The 14,805-nt window shown below is 35.1% G+C and overlaps 1 protein-coding gene across 1 annotated transcript; it reads left to right on the plus strand.

The window, feature by feature from the left end:
* Positions 1-220: 220 nt before the first annotated feature.
* Positions 221-10,725, plus strand: LOC107935573 (zinc finger BED domain-containing protein RICESLEEPER 2-like). Its single transcript, XM_016868198.2, has 10 exons — positions 221-1,011; positions 6,300-6,377; positions 6,744-8,640; positions 8,764-8,798; positions 8,909-9,023; positions 9,427-9,578; positions 9,685-9,767; positions 9,852-9,963; positions 10,151-10,441; positions 10,606-10,725. The coding sequence occupies exons 1-9, from the start codon at positions 352-354 to the stop codon at positions 10,277-10,279; spliced, it is 3,261 nt and encodes a 1,086-aa protein (XP_016723687.1). The 5' UTR covers positions 221-351; the 3' UTR covers positions 10,280-10,441; positions 10,606-10,725.
* Positions 10,726-14,805: the final 4,080 nt, after the last annotated feature.

The raw sequence follows: 14,805 nt of genomic DNA on the forward strand, positions 1-14,805 counted from the left end.
CTTCAGCTAATGAAGAAAATTTAATGGAAGAGAAAGAGCGAAGAGCATCCAAATTCATTTCATCTTCTTCGAATTCAACTTGATACATCATTTAAAGATTCTTAAACACACACATATAACTATACATTCTCATTTCTTGTAAAGATATACATGTATATGTATATAGTTTTTGAATTTTGGGATATAAACTTAGAAACTGCTTATAAAATGGTCAAAAACTGTTCACTTAGGGATCTTGTCATTGAGTTATTTTGGATTTTCTAATTTTCTTTCTGGTAGTTTATTGCTAAGTTAATATTTTAACAGGGTTTCATATTGAACCGGTTAGCTACTTTTGCTGAGATTTATGACATGTTGGAAGATGTATGTTTTAGATATGAGCTTCCAGTGGCTTTAACATGGGCTTGTGAGGCTAATACAGATAAAATTATGTTGGATGGCAAGAAATATACTCTATTCATGGAAAAGACTTCTTTTTATGCAAGTAATGAGGGGTCTCAATGTTTCATGGAAGCATGTGCAAAACATCATATTCAAGAAGGGCAAGCCATTGCTGGGAAAGCACTCCAATCAAGTGCTAACTTTCATTTCAAACCAAGTATTACAAAGCTTATCAAAAGTGACTACCCACTGTTTAATGCTGCACAGTTGTTTGGTAACCATGCTGTTGTTGCAATCTGTCTACAAAATCACTACATCATTGGTGATGTTTATGTAGTAGAATTTTATTGGCCTGAAATCGAAAGTGAGAAATCAGAATCTTTAGCACTTGATATCTTCAATGACTTGAAAAATATGAAGAAAAAGTTTGTAACTATACGGGTTGGAAGTAATGAAGTTGGATTCGAGAGAGAAGCCATTTCAACCACTCTGCAGGGGACAATGCATACGAGAAATGCTCAACCAGCTTCATCCACCAATGATTTACTAAGCTCAAACACAACATGGTCTTTGAATACAGTTCAACCATGTGATGTTCATGAAATGGAAAGACATGGGCTTGTTGAGCGGGTATGTTATGTTATATTATTGTTATAGACTTGTAGTATTCTAGTTCACGTGTATAATGAATAACAATATTTTCTATTGGAACCCACCATTGTTTGAAAAGTCAAAAAGGGTGGGCACCGAAAGTAGAAAGAAAATTGGTTGGCAAGTTGGGTTAAAAGTTGGCATGGGATAATTGCAATTTTGGTCCCTAATTGTATAGGGACATTGCAAGTTGATCCTTGAACCTCAACTATAAATAGGCCTAACCATTTCTTACTTTCTTCATCCCACACTTGCCATTCTCTACTTAAGGCAATTGTTCTCTCTCCCTATTTGTAAACTTTCACTTGTATTTTTGGAGTGAAATATATTTGGTAGTGCCCGAGGACGTAGGCAAAATTTGCTGAACCTCGTTAAAATTCTAGTGTTCTTTATTGTTTATTCTGCATATTTTGTAAGTGTCATTGTAGTGATTTATTGTGCTATTAAATTACGATAGAGGGATATTCTGGCTAGGAAAGATCTGGTATGTAAGCGATCCTCGTGATCCACCTCTCTTTCCTGGGAATTGAACTTAGTGTGATTTTTCAGTACAATAATTTTACTCTTTCACACGCTTCCGTGCAACAATTGGTACCAGAGCCAGGTTCGTACTTGGGGAATACGACCGTTTACGGCACTATTCACGTATACGGCACTATTCACGTATACGGTACTATTCACATATACAGTAGTTGGGATTGAGGAGAAAAATGGCAGCAGCATCGTCATCAGCAAGGACTACTGTGACAAATGCAAAATTTGAAGTAGAGAAATTTGACGGTACCAATAATTTTGGTATGTGGCAATGTGAGATCCTGGATGTCTTATGTCAGCAAGAGCTAGATATAGCCCTTGAAGAAAAACCTGACAAGATGGATGACAAGGAGTGGGCCAAGATCAATAGACAGGCGTGTGGTACAATCCGCCTATGTTTGGCCAAAGAGCAGAAGTACTCTGTCATGAGGGACACATCAGCGAAGAAGTTATGGGATACACTGGAAGAAAAGTTTCTAACGAAAAGTCTTGAAAATAGGCTTTATATGAAAAAGAAACTTTATCGGTTCACGTATACACCCGGTATGTCGATGAATGACCATGTGAACTCATTCAATAAAATTTTAGCAGACTTGCTAAATTTGGATGAGAAATTTGAAGATAAAGACAAGGCATTATTGTTGTTGAATTCCCTTCCTGATGAATATGATCATCTTACCACCACATTGCTTCATGGGAAGGACACGATCACATTTGATGCAGTCTGTAGTGCGTTGTATAGATCTGAGACTCGAAAGAAAGATAAAAGAGATCACAGAGATACAACCGCAGAAGTCTTAACAGTAAGAGGTCGTTCACACAGCAGCAAATCTGGTAGAAGGGGAAAGTCCAAAGGGAGACCCGCCAAAGATGAATGTGCATTTTGCCTTGAAAAAGGGCATTGGAAAAAGAATTGTCCTAAGCTACAAAAGGGCAAGGCTATTTCTAATGCATGTGTAGCGGAGCATGATGAGGAGTCAGACTTTAGCTTGGTTGGCATGGCAATGGCATGTCAAACGGATGAGTGGATTTTGGATTCAGGATGTACTTACCATATGTGTCCTAATAAGGACTGGTTTTCTAGTCTTAAAGAGCTAGAAGGTGGAATTGTTCTTATGGGCAATGATAGTGCTTGTAAGACAATGGGAGTGGGTACAGTCCAATTGAAGAATCACAACGGCTCAATCCAAGTCTTGACAGATGTTCGCTACGTACCTAGCCTGAAGAAAAATCTCATCTCATTAGGTGCCCTAGAATCTAAAGGGCTCACAATCACTTTGAGAGATGGATTACTAAAAGTAGTAGCTGGGCAACTGACGGTGATGAAAGGCACAAGAAGAAATAACTTTATTTTTTAAATAGAAGTACAATTATTGGATCAACATCAACAGTTTCTACAAAAGATGTAGATTCAGAGGCTACCAGATTATGGCATATGCGATTGGGACATGCTGGTGAAAAAGCTTGGCAGACATTGGTGAAGCAAGGCTTATTGAAAGGTGCAAATTCTTGCAAAATGGAATTCTGTGAACATTGTGTTCTGGGTAAGCAGAAGAGGGTAAAATTTGGTCCAGCAATTCACAATACGAAAGGAATTCTGGACTACGTTCACAGTGATGTGTGGGGACCTACCAAAGTAGCTTCTTTGGGAGGTATGCACTATTTTGTTACTTTTGTTGATGATTATTCAAGAAAAGTATGGGTGTATCTAATGAAAAGAAAAAGTGAAGTTTTGGATGCATTTCTGAAATGGAAGAAGATGGTGGAGACTCAGACTGGTCGAAAGGTCAAACGACTTCGATCAGATAATGGTACTGAGTACAAAAACGATCCATTTCTACAAGTATGCCAAGATGAGGGCATTGTGCGACACTTCACTGTTCGGGATACACCACAGCAAAATGGGGTGGCAGAACGAATGAATCGAACTATACTGGAGAAAGTTCGATGTATGTTGTCCAATGCTGGATTGGGAAAAGAATTTTGGGCTGAGGCAGTTACATATGCGTGCCATCTAATTAACCGTTTGCCATCAGCTGCAATAAATGGAAAAACTCCTATGGAGATGTGGACTGGTAAATCTGCTACTGATTATGATTCTTTGCATGTATTTGGTTCTACTGGATATTATCATGTAAAAGAATCTAAGTTAGACCCAAGAGCAAAGAAAGCATTATTCTTGGGTATAACTGATGGAGTAAAAGGATATCGTCTCTGGTGTCCTGATACAAGGAAGATTGTTTTCAGTAGAGATGTGACTTTTGATGAATCAACCATGTTGAAGTACAAGGATTCACAAAAGGATGACAAAACCAGTAGTACTTTGCAGCAGGTGGAGCTTGAAAAGGTTAACGATGATCCAGCTAATATTGAAGGGACAAATGATGAAGAGGTTCCTACCCAAGAACCTCTACAGCAACAAGATTCAATTGCATATAGAAGGCCAAGAAGAGAGATTCGTAAGCCTACTCGCTTTGATGATATAGTGGCCTATGCACTTCCAATTACAGATGATGATGTTCCTTCTACTTACACAGAAGTAATAAGTAACCCTGATGGTGTAAAGTGGAAGCAAGCAATGAATGAAGAAATGCAGTCTCTTCATAAAAATAAGACTTGGGAGTTGGTGACACTACCCAAGGGAAAGAAGGCAATTGGATGCAAATGGGTATATGCAAAGAAGGAAGGATTTCCTGATAAAAATGAAATTCGATACAAGGCTAGATTGGTAGCAAAGGGTTACGCTCAGAAAGAAGGAATAGACTACAATGAAGTGTTTTCTCCAGTTGTGAAGCATTCGTCTATTCGGATTTTGCTAGCCTTGGTTGCGCAATATGATCTTGAACTAGTTCAGCTTGATGTGAAGACCGCGTTTTTACACGGTGATTTGGAAGAGGAAATCTATATGACTCAGCTAGATGGATTCAAGGTTGCTGGAAAAGAAAATTGGGTTTGCAAACTGACAAAGTCGCTTTATGGATTGAAGCAATCTCCGAGGCAGTGGTACAAGCGATTTGATCAGTTCATGAAAGGGCAAAGGTACACAAGAAGTAAATTTGATCATTGCGTGTATTTTCAGAAGCTACAAGAAGGAACTTTCATATACTTGCTCTTATATGTTGATGATATGCTAATAGCATCTAAGAGCAAAGTTGAGATTGAAAGATTGAAGACTCAACTCAATCTCGAGTTTGAGATGAAAGATCTAGGAGAAGCTAAAAAGATTCTCGGCATGGAAATATGGAGAGATAGAGCTCATGATAGAGTTAGCTTGTCTCAGAAGCAGTATTTGAAAAAGGTACTACAGCAGTTTGGCATGAACGAGCAGACAAAACCTGTAAGTACCCCGTTGGTTTCTCATTTCAAGCTTTCTGCACAACTATCTCCTTCGACGAATACGGAACGAGAATACATGTTGCAAGTTCCGTATTCTAATGCAGTGGGTAGCTTGATGTATGCAATGGTGTGTACAAGACCCGACATTTCACAGGCAGTTAGTATAGTGAGCAGGTATATGCATAATCCTGGAAAAGGACATTGGCAAGCTGTGAAATGGATTCTACGGTATATTCAGAAGACCGTGGATGTTGGATTACTGTTCAAGAAGGATAATACACTTGGTAAAGGTGTTATTGGGTACGTTGATTCTGACTATGCCGGTGATTTGGACAAGCGAAGATCAACCACCGGTTATGTGTTTACACTTGCTGGAGGACCAATAAGTTGGAAGTCTACACTACAGTCTACAGTTGCATTGTCAACCACAGAAGCCGAGTACATGGCTGTAACAGAGGCTGTAAAGGAGGCTGTTTGGTTACAAGGTATGGCTAAAACCTTGGGGTTGGTTCAGGAGCATATTAACGTGTATTGTGATAGTCAAAGTGCTATTCATTTAGCAAAGAATCAAGTCTATCATGCACGTACAAAACATATCGACGTACGATTCCATTTTGTGCGGGAAATTATTGAAGAGGGGAAAATTTGTCTTTAGAAGATCAAGACTGCAGATAATCCCGCAGATATGATGACCAAGGTGGTAACAGCAACCAAGTTCGAACATTGTTTGAACTTGATCAATATCCTGCAAGTTTAACAGTTGAAGAAGGCACTATCAAGTATTGTTGTCAAAGGCAGAAAGAATTGTGTGAAGATAAGATTATCCTAATCAAATCTTCAATGTGGAGATTATTGGAACCCACCCATTGTTTGAAAAGTCAAAAAGGGTGGGCACCGAAAGTAGAAAGAAAATTGGTTGGCAAGTTGGGTTAAAAGTTGGCATGGGATAATTGCAATTTTGGTCCCTAATTGTATAGGGACATTGCAAGTTGATCCTTGAACCTCAACTATAAATAGGCCTAACCATTTCTTACTTTCTTCATCCCACACTTGCCATTCTCTACTTAAGGCAATTGTTCTCTCTCCCTATTTGTAAACTTTCACTTGTATTTTTGGAGTGAAATATATTTGGTAGTACCCGAGGACGTAGGCAAAATTTGCTGAACCTCGTTAAAATTCTAGTGCTCTTTATTGTTTATTCTGCATATTTTGCAAGTGTCATTGTAGTGATTTATTGTGCTATTAAATTACGATAGAGGGATATTCTGGCTAGGAAAGATCTGGTATGTAAGCGATCCTCGTGATCCACCTCTCTTTCCTGGGAATTAAACTTAGTGTGATTTTTCAGTACAATAATTTTACTCTTTCACACGCTTCTGCGCAACATTTTCTTTTAGGTTGAATCAGCTCCCTTTAGCACACCCAATCCCATGAGTTATGGAGGAGTACTACAAACACAAGGGCCTCATAAACAGGTAATCATTTCTATATAGTTGGTCTAACACTTGAAATTTGATTAGTAGGACAAAGCCCTGGAATATGTAAAGGAGAAACATATACTATCAATTATCTTGAATATTGTTTTTAAACAACACGAATGTAACTTAACTGAATAGCATTAGAATTAGTTGCTTGCCACTTTTTTTCCTTTTTCTTTTAAAAGAAGAAGGGTTTGGCTGACATTTTATTAACATTGTATGCTTATATATAAAATGTAGTGCTGCATGCCTAAGCTAAGTATTCAAATGATTATATATAATTTTGAGAGCTTTAGCTATTGTAATGTGCTTTGAAGTTTTACTTATAGAGAACTTATTCTTAGTTTGTCTACTTTCTGAAAGGAAATTGGTGAGAAGGATTTCATTTCTCAGACTGTATCCATTGGTGACTATGAGATTGTGAAAGCATACATGGAGACCTGTAAAGTCCCACGAACCAAACGGAGAAAGTACTTGTCTAAAGTTTGGCTGGATTTCGATAAGTTTGAAGTGAATGGAAAACAAGTAGCCAAATGTAAACACTGCAATAAGGATTTTACGGGGTCAAGCAAAAGTGGAACCACACACTTGAAAAACCATTTGGAAAGATGCCAAAGTAAGAAAATAAAAAATCAGAAAAGGCAGTTAATCACATCTGAAATAGGTGATTTGATCACTCGGGATAGTGATGAAAGCAACTTCACATTCGATCAAGAAAGGAGTCGCTTGGATTTTGCGAAAATGATTATCAAGCATCAATGCCCATTGGATATGGCTGAACAAGAGTTCTTTAAGATTTTCGTGAAAAATTTACAGCCAATGTTTGAGTTTCAATCAAAAGATATTTTATTATCTGACATACATCGCATCTATAAAGAAGAAAAGGAGAAACTTCAGTTATATTTTGATCAGGTTGCTTGTAACTTCAATTTGACAATCAGTTTGTGGAAGAACAACCTTGGAAAGACTGCATATTGCTGTTTGATAGCACACTTCATTGATGATAATTGGGGACCAAAAATGAAGATTATTGCCTGCAAACCTTTGGAGCATATCTATGACACAAAGGCTTTAAACGAAATTATTCAGAGCTCGGTTTTGGAGTGGAATATAAGTAAGAAAGTATTTTCCATAACTATGGATAACCCTTATTTGAGTGATGATATGTTTCAGAAGATAAAGGAAACTTGTTTTAGAGACCAAGGTTCGTTTCCTTTAACTCACTGGTTCATCGGTTGCACTTTCATTAAAGATGGTTTTCGTGAGATGGATCTAATACTTTTGAAATTAAGAAAATCCATTGAATATGTAAGTGAAATAGCACAAGGAAAACTGAAATTTGAAGAAGTTGTAAATCAAGTGAAGCTACAAGGTGGAAAATCATGGGATGATCTTTCTTTAAGGTTGGATTCAGACTTTGGTGTGCTTCATAGTGCCTTGGAATCAAGAGAAATTTTTTGTCAACTGGAGAAAATTGATAGCAACTTTAAATTAAACCCATCAGTGGAGGAATGGGAGATGGTACTAGCTTTCCACAGTTGTTTGAAATGTTTTGATGATATTGAAGGAACTCAATCACTTACTGCAAATTTGTACTTCCCAAAGCTCTGCAACATATATAAGAAATTTCTTCATCTGGGTAAGAGCAACTATCCAATTGTTACATTGATGAAGAGGAAATTTGACTACTATTGGAGCTTATGTAATTTGGCATTTTCTGTTGCAACTATTCTTGATCCAAGGTTAAAGTTTAAATTTGTGGAGTTCTCATATACTGAGATTTATGGCCATGATAGTAAGATGCATTTGAACAGATTTCATAAAGTCCTCACAGATGTTTACTATGAATATGCCAATGAAGCCAGAAATTTGTCTAAATCCACTTCAGACTTAGATGATTCCAATTCTTCAACAACAGAGATTGATAATGATTGTATTCTGGAATCTTTCAGTAAATTTGCATCTGCAAGCAACTTTAATGAGGTGGCCTCATGGAAGTCTGAGCTTGACTGTTACTTGGATGAGCCGTTACTTCCCTTGGATGGAGCCTTTGACATACTTTACTGGTGGTGTATTAATACTAAAAGGTTTCCTACACTAGCAAAGATGGCTCGAGATTTCCTTGCAATGCCAATATCAATACTCGCACCATGTTTGAATTTCAATGCCATGATCACAAATCCAACCTACAACAACTTGAATCCTGAGAGTATGGAAGCTTTAGTATGTAGTCAAAACTGGTTGGAAATTCCAAAAGAAAGTAAGTCTAACTTTTAATTTGTTTTAGATCCTTTCATTCTATTTTATTGCACTTCATTTGGAGGGTCTATTCTTTAGAGTTACATTATCTTATCACTTAATTGAGTTCATTTTGTTATCACAGATGATGGAGAAAATCATGGACCCATGCAAAATATGGTAGGTATTACATATGAATTATGATTAGAAAATGATCTCGCTTGAATTCTTTTTCCTATATTATGACTAAGCTGAAGAATGAATTACCTTAATGCGTTTTCATTAAATAGTATAAAAGGAAATGGAAGATGGAGGACCACTCTAACGTGGTAGAAGTTTCTAAAAATTGGAATCGAGAAGAAGCTAATAGTAGTGGAGACATTGCCAAAGGATCCATCAAAAATGGTAATTGAACCATACTTTTGCTATCTATTGTGTTACTTGGACAAGGGTATTTCAAGAAGGATGAAAAGAACTTTGTTCTTATTTAACTTGAAATGCCAAATGATAATCCGCTTGTTGTTGAAAAAGCAGAGAACATAGAAGTTTCAGTTTGCAATCGAAATAGGTTGGAAATATCAACAGGAAGTAAGTTCCTTATTTGATCGTTTTATCACTTATCTAGTTCATTTTTCCAACCAATTTTTTATCTACTCATCTTGAACTGAATCTAAAAGGTGTGTAAACAGTGATAAGTTGCAAAAATTGATCTTATGAAGAAAATAGCTGTGGAAACAACTTAAGTAATGTTTCCCTTTTAACATTGGCAATGGCTCAATCCATTATTAAGCAAAATTTCTTGATACAGAACCTAATCATGGAAGAAACATTACTGCCTTAATCGAAATTCCAAAAGATGACTCACCATTCAACAATAATAAGTCAGGTCAGTTTCAAAGCTTGTCTTCTGAGTCTGATAACGAAATAACATTGAAGGAGCAAGGATCATGGTGTAAAGAGGTTCATACTTCAATCCATTCCTTAAACACATTTCTTTGCTTTTATGCATATATTAAGGCTTTTACATCTAAAATTTTTCCTTTTTTTTTTTTTAATTCTTCTTTAGGATGTTCGGGCATATTTAGTCTCGAGATTTACAGGCAAGGAGAACAAACGGCTAAATAGATGGAAAACTAATGAGTTGATTGGGTATGTGCTAGCTTTGATAAGTTAATATTGGCATATGAAGTGATGATTATAATCTAACTATACGTTGAAGTTTATGTTTCACAGAAAATTGATTGGACGAGATAAGGAGTTTTGCTTGATGGGTGACAAATTAGTACCTTTACTCATGGTGCCCCATGGTGATGAAACTCGAAAAGAGTATTATATTGATAATTCTGTAAGTAATTATCAACTTTTTAGAGATATGGGCATAACCTAATTTGGTAATCTATATATTCATATGATTTTCATAATTATAGAACTGTGTTGTGTATTAATTATGTATTTTCTCATGTCATGTTCAAAGTTATCAGGTAGTATGAGTTGACAATAAACAAATGTTGTTAATTCATTATGGTATGCAGGTCGTTAATACATTCTTCAAATTACTTAAGAAGAGATCTGATAGATTTCCAAAGGCATACATTAATCATTATTCATTCGACTCTCAAATAGCTATAAGAAATTTTATCTTGCACGAGGAACTATATTGATAGTTCGAATTGAAATTGTTAGTATATTATATCAAATACTATATATAGTACAGTTTAACCTATATTTTTTGCAATCACTAGACTTTCTTGATACAAGGATCCAGATCAGAACATGAAGTATTAGCTTGGTTTAAAGCTGAGAAACTAAGAGGTGCTCATAAAGTAAGCTCTTCAATTTTTGCTATATGCTTTGTAATTGTGATAAATTACATTAACTATTGCAGTAGAAAAAACCCAAATCGGAAATATCAACAGCAACTTAAATCCTTGATTGTAACTAACAAAGATGGATGTAACCTTTTTTGCTTTCCTTTTTGTGATTGCAGTTGTTTTTACCATTGTGTTTATCAGCCCATTGGGTTCTTTTCTATGTTAATACCAAGGAGAAGAAAATTTCATGGTTGGATTCAAATCCATCTTCTCGAATAATGTCTAATAATGTTGAACAACAAAAGATATTACTCTGGTTCACGACCTTTCTACTGCCAGAGTTTGGTTATAATGATGCAAATGAATGGCCATTTGTAGTGCGTACTGATATTCCAGTGCAAAAAAAGTAAGTATTCATCTATCAAAATCTACACATTTTCAACCTTTTATTTACTTTATCTTACCTTTCTTTTTTCGTTTCTCTTGTACTACAATGTAAAGCTGGGTTGATTGTGGAGTATTCATGATGAAATATGGTGATTGCCTTACACATGGTGATTTCTTCCCTTTCACACAAAATGACATGGTTCATTTTCGACGTCGTATCTTTCTTGATATATACCGTGGAAGATTGTATGAAAAAATTAGACAAGTTTGATGCCTTGTTTTTTTCTTTTTTCCTACTTTTGCGAAACCTGGCCCTTTTTTATGCATACATGGTGCTTTTATCCTCAGTTTATACTTACTTTCTACGGTTAAAGGTGAAGAACAATGTACTTAAAAATATGACTTGACAATAGAATAGGATTTTGCCAATTTTAAAGTTGAATTATTATCATTTTCCTTTGCATTTGAAATAATGTTTAGTTTATTGCTCCTTAATCTCGAAGGAAATTGAGCTTGAGGTGAAACAATTGATCACATTTTTTGGATAGCATTAAGTGTTTATCCAGCCACCATTAGTATTTCATGGAGATTCTATTTTCAAGTTACAAGACAAGATGATTTGGGAATTGTGGAGAGCTTAATAATGCATGATCTTGCATTGCATGCTCTGTTGCTGTGACTGAATGTTGCATCACAAGTTGACATTTTTGCTCCAGTTAAGTGGTGTTAGCTCGGATCATTGCATATGCATTCGGATATGCATTAATACAGATTCAGATAATTTCAGGTTGTGCCAAATCTAGGAATTTGGATATGATGGTGAAACTTTGATTGACAACTCAGTTACTAACATGTATGCAAAGTCACTGCAAAGTGTGGTGACATTGTCTCAGCTCGATGAGTATTCGAAATGATAGACTTTCTTGTGGACATTGATGATTGTTGTGTATACTCAGCATGGTTACCCTTCTGAAGCATTGGATTTATGCAATAGTTTGTTAAGAACCGATCTTAAACCAAGTGAAGCCATCATTACCAGCATTCTCTGCTTGCGCTGATTTGGGGCCGCTGAGCATTAGGAATGAGATTGAACTTTATGTGATCGACAGGTCCGGACCTCATTGGTTCACATGTACTGTAGATGTGGTAGGATAGACAAGGCAGAAGTAATTGGAGGAGTGTTATATAAAGATTTAGCTGTTTGGATTTCCAAGGTAAACGGTTATGCGATTCACGGAATGGGTCATCAGATGCAGATAACCGAACCTTGCAGCCTACGTCATGTTGTTTTCATGAGTATATTATTGGCTTGCAGTCATTCCAAGGTTGGTGGAGGATGGATTGAAGTACTTCAAAAGCATGAAAAATGATTTCGGAATAAAGCCCGGTGTAATTGCTTGGTCGATCTTACTTGGTAGGGTGGGTCGCTTCAACTTGGCTTTGAAAATTAAAAACCATCCAAGAGATGCCCATGCAAGCTCAAGCTTGGGCTCCATTGCTTCGTGCATGTAGGAAACACCAGCAGTTACTATTTTACAACGAATTTTTTTAATGTATCACATTTTCTTTTTACGTAAAAAAATAATAATTTAAATCTGCAACGTTTCACGCCGGGACAATACAACTCCTGGTTTCCGCAAATTTGGTACATATACTTCTGAAAAGTTATATCAATTTCTGTAAATTTGAAATTGTGCCACCAACTATCAAAATAGTGCCAAGTCAGAGTTTAATAACAATTAAACTGTCACGTAAGCGGTTAATGTTGACCATTAGTCAACTAATGACCACGTCAGCATATCCGTTAAAAATAAATTAATGTGACAAAAAATAAACTTTAGGGGTTAAAGTGCTCCAAAAAGGAAAGATAAAGAGTCAAAGTGACCAAACATTCAAACATTATTTTTGGCATTATGCCTATATTTTAATAAAATTTGAATTTTAGATTTTATATTTTGAAAGTTTTGAAAATTAATCTCTATACTTAAAAAATTAAAAGTTAAGTCCTTTAACTTTTTTATTTAAAAATTTTGTCTATTCATTAAAATCTTAAGTATTTTCTATCAAAATTTATCAATTTGAAATGTTGATTAGGCTATCATTATGTGATAATGCTTATGATTGATAGAAAACTGAACATGTCCAGTTGAAATATTTGGATAAAAATTACTAACGATAATAAAAGTAGGTGATTGAATTTTTTAACTTTTTAAGGATAGGGACTAAATCTCAAATTCTATTAAAGTATAGAGACTAACATCATATTTTAACCTAAGAAGAAGTAGAACTCTAACTTCATATAACTAATTAGCCAAGGTTAAAACAATCAATACAATATAAAATTTGCTCTAGGGTTTTCTCCGTGCACCATATATATAGTTAAATATCCAGCATTCGTAGTGCCTAGACCTATCTATGGGCAAAGTCAAGTGTCCGCTCAAAAAGTGAGAGGGTTTGAGTAAAAATATATGTTTGAAAAACAGATTTTAACAAAAAAAAATAAGGCCCATTTAAAAAATAGGCCATGATCACGAATCCAGCCAACTTGAACCCCGAGAGCATGGAAGCTTTAGTATGCAGTCAAAATTAGTTGGTAATTCTCAAAGAAAGTAAGTCTTTACTCTTAATTTGTTTAGACCCTTTCATTTGATCTCCTATGCATCACTTTTGAGGGTCTAATCTATTCCTCAGAGGTACATTATCTCATCACTTAACTATGTTCATTGGCTATCACAGGTGATGAAGTTCATCAACCCGTACTAACTATGGTATGCACCACATGTGAATTATGATTGGAAGTGATGTACATTGATTTTTTTTCATACACTATAAAGATTGAATTACTTAATGCCTTTTTCATTTTATAGTATAAAAGGGAAAGGAAGATGGACCATGAGGATTATTATCAGCTGGTAAAAAATTCCAAACCTTTGAAACGCGAAGAAACTAATAGTATCGAAGATATTGCCAATGATTCCAACAACAATGGTAATTGATCTATGCTTATTATTAATAATTACAATATTACTCGAACTCAAATGTGAATGTTGATATGAATATTTGACCGACCCAAATACTAAAATTAAAGTAAAATAAAGTAGAGATCAAAGAAGCTTCGGTCTGCAATTAAAATAGGTTTGAAATGTGAATAGGAGGTAAGTTCATATACTAATTTATCTAGTTCAATTTTTCTGACGTATCTTGGAATAAATCTAAAAGAGATGGAAACAATGAAAGGTTGCAAAAATTCATATCATGGAGAAACTAGTAGTGGAGACAAATCCAAAGCTTCCAACAAAATGGTAAGAAATTAGATTATTACCTTAATCAGGTTTTCTGACTAAACAAACTACTTAAATACTTATTTTCTTCAACATTAGAAATGGCTTAACTTACTAAACAAAGCTTCTTGATACAAAACATGGAAGAAACATTAATGACAATTAATGAAGTAATGGGGGCTAATGAAATGGGTCAACTTCTTGCCAAAAATAAAATTTACTTTAAAAAATGAATACTAAAAAATGACAAATAGGGTTGCATCCACAAAAATCGGTAGAAATTTTATTCCCTTAACTAAAATAATTAAAATAAAGAGGGAGGTTTTATTTAAAGAAAAACTTAAAATTTAAGATTAAGATTTGGGAAAAACAAAAAAAGCAATAACTAAAATTCTAAGGAAAATCAATGAGATGAAGCTTCTAATTAAAGTAAATTTTTCGTTTAATTCAAATGTTTGGTCATTTATGCAAAAATAAATTTCGATGTTTTTTAATAAATTAGTTATAGTAATCGACGATTGTCAAGTAACTTAATATCTTCTTACCTTCCATTATTGACAAACAACCTCATAACGACCACTTAAGAATTTAATTTATCAATAGTTTTAAAGAACAAAAGAAACCGAATTCTAACAAACAAATGCACATTAAAGTTTATTTAAATTAGATTGCATGCCCACATTACACAAATTATTATGCAATCCCCAC

The sequence above is a fragment of the Gossypium hirsutum genome, chromosome D02 (assembly GCF_007990345.1).
Source record: "Gossypium hirsutum isolate 1008001.06 chromosome D02, Gossypium_hirsutum_v2.1, whole genome shotgun sequence".
Lineage (NCBI taxonomy): Eukaryota > Viridiplantae > Streptophyta > Magnoliopsida > Malvales > Malvaceae > Gossypium > Gossypium hirsutum.

What these genes read in the sequence shown, in the direction of transcription:
- LOC107935573 (XM_016868198.2), top strand. Translation starts at nt 352, where the DNA reads ATGTTGGAAGATGTATGTTTTAGATATGAGCTTCCAGTGGCTTTAACA. An exon ending in AAGGATCATGGTGTAAAGAG is followed by an intron (nt 9,579 to 9,684) that starts GTTCATACTTCA and finishes ATTCTTCTTTAG; the next exon opens with GATGTTCGGGCATATTTAGT. An exon ending in AAAACTAATGAGTTGATTGG is followed by an intron (nt 9,768 to 9,851) that starts GTATGTGCTAGC and finishes TATGTTTCACAG; the next exon opens with AAAATTGATTGGACGAGATA.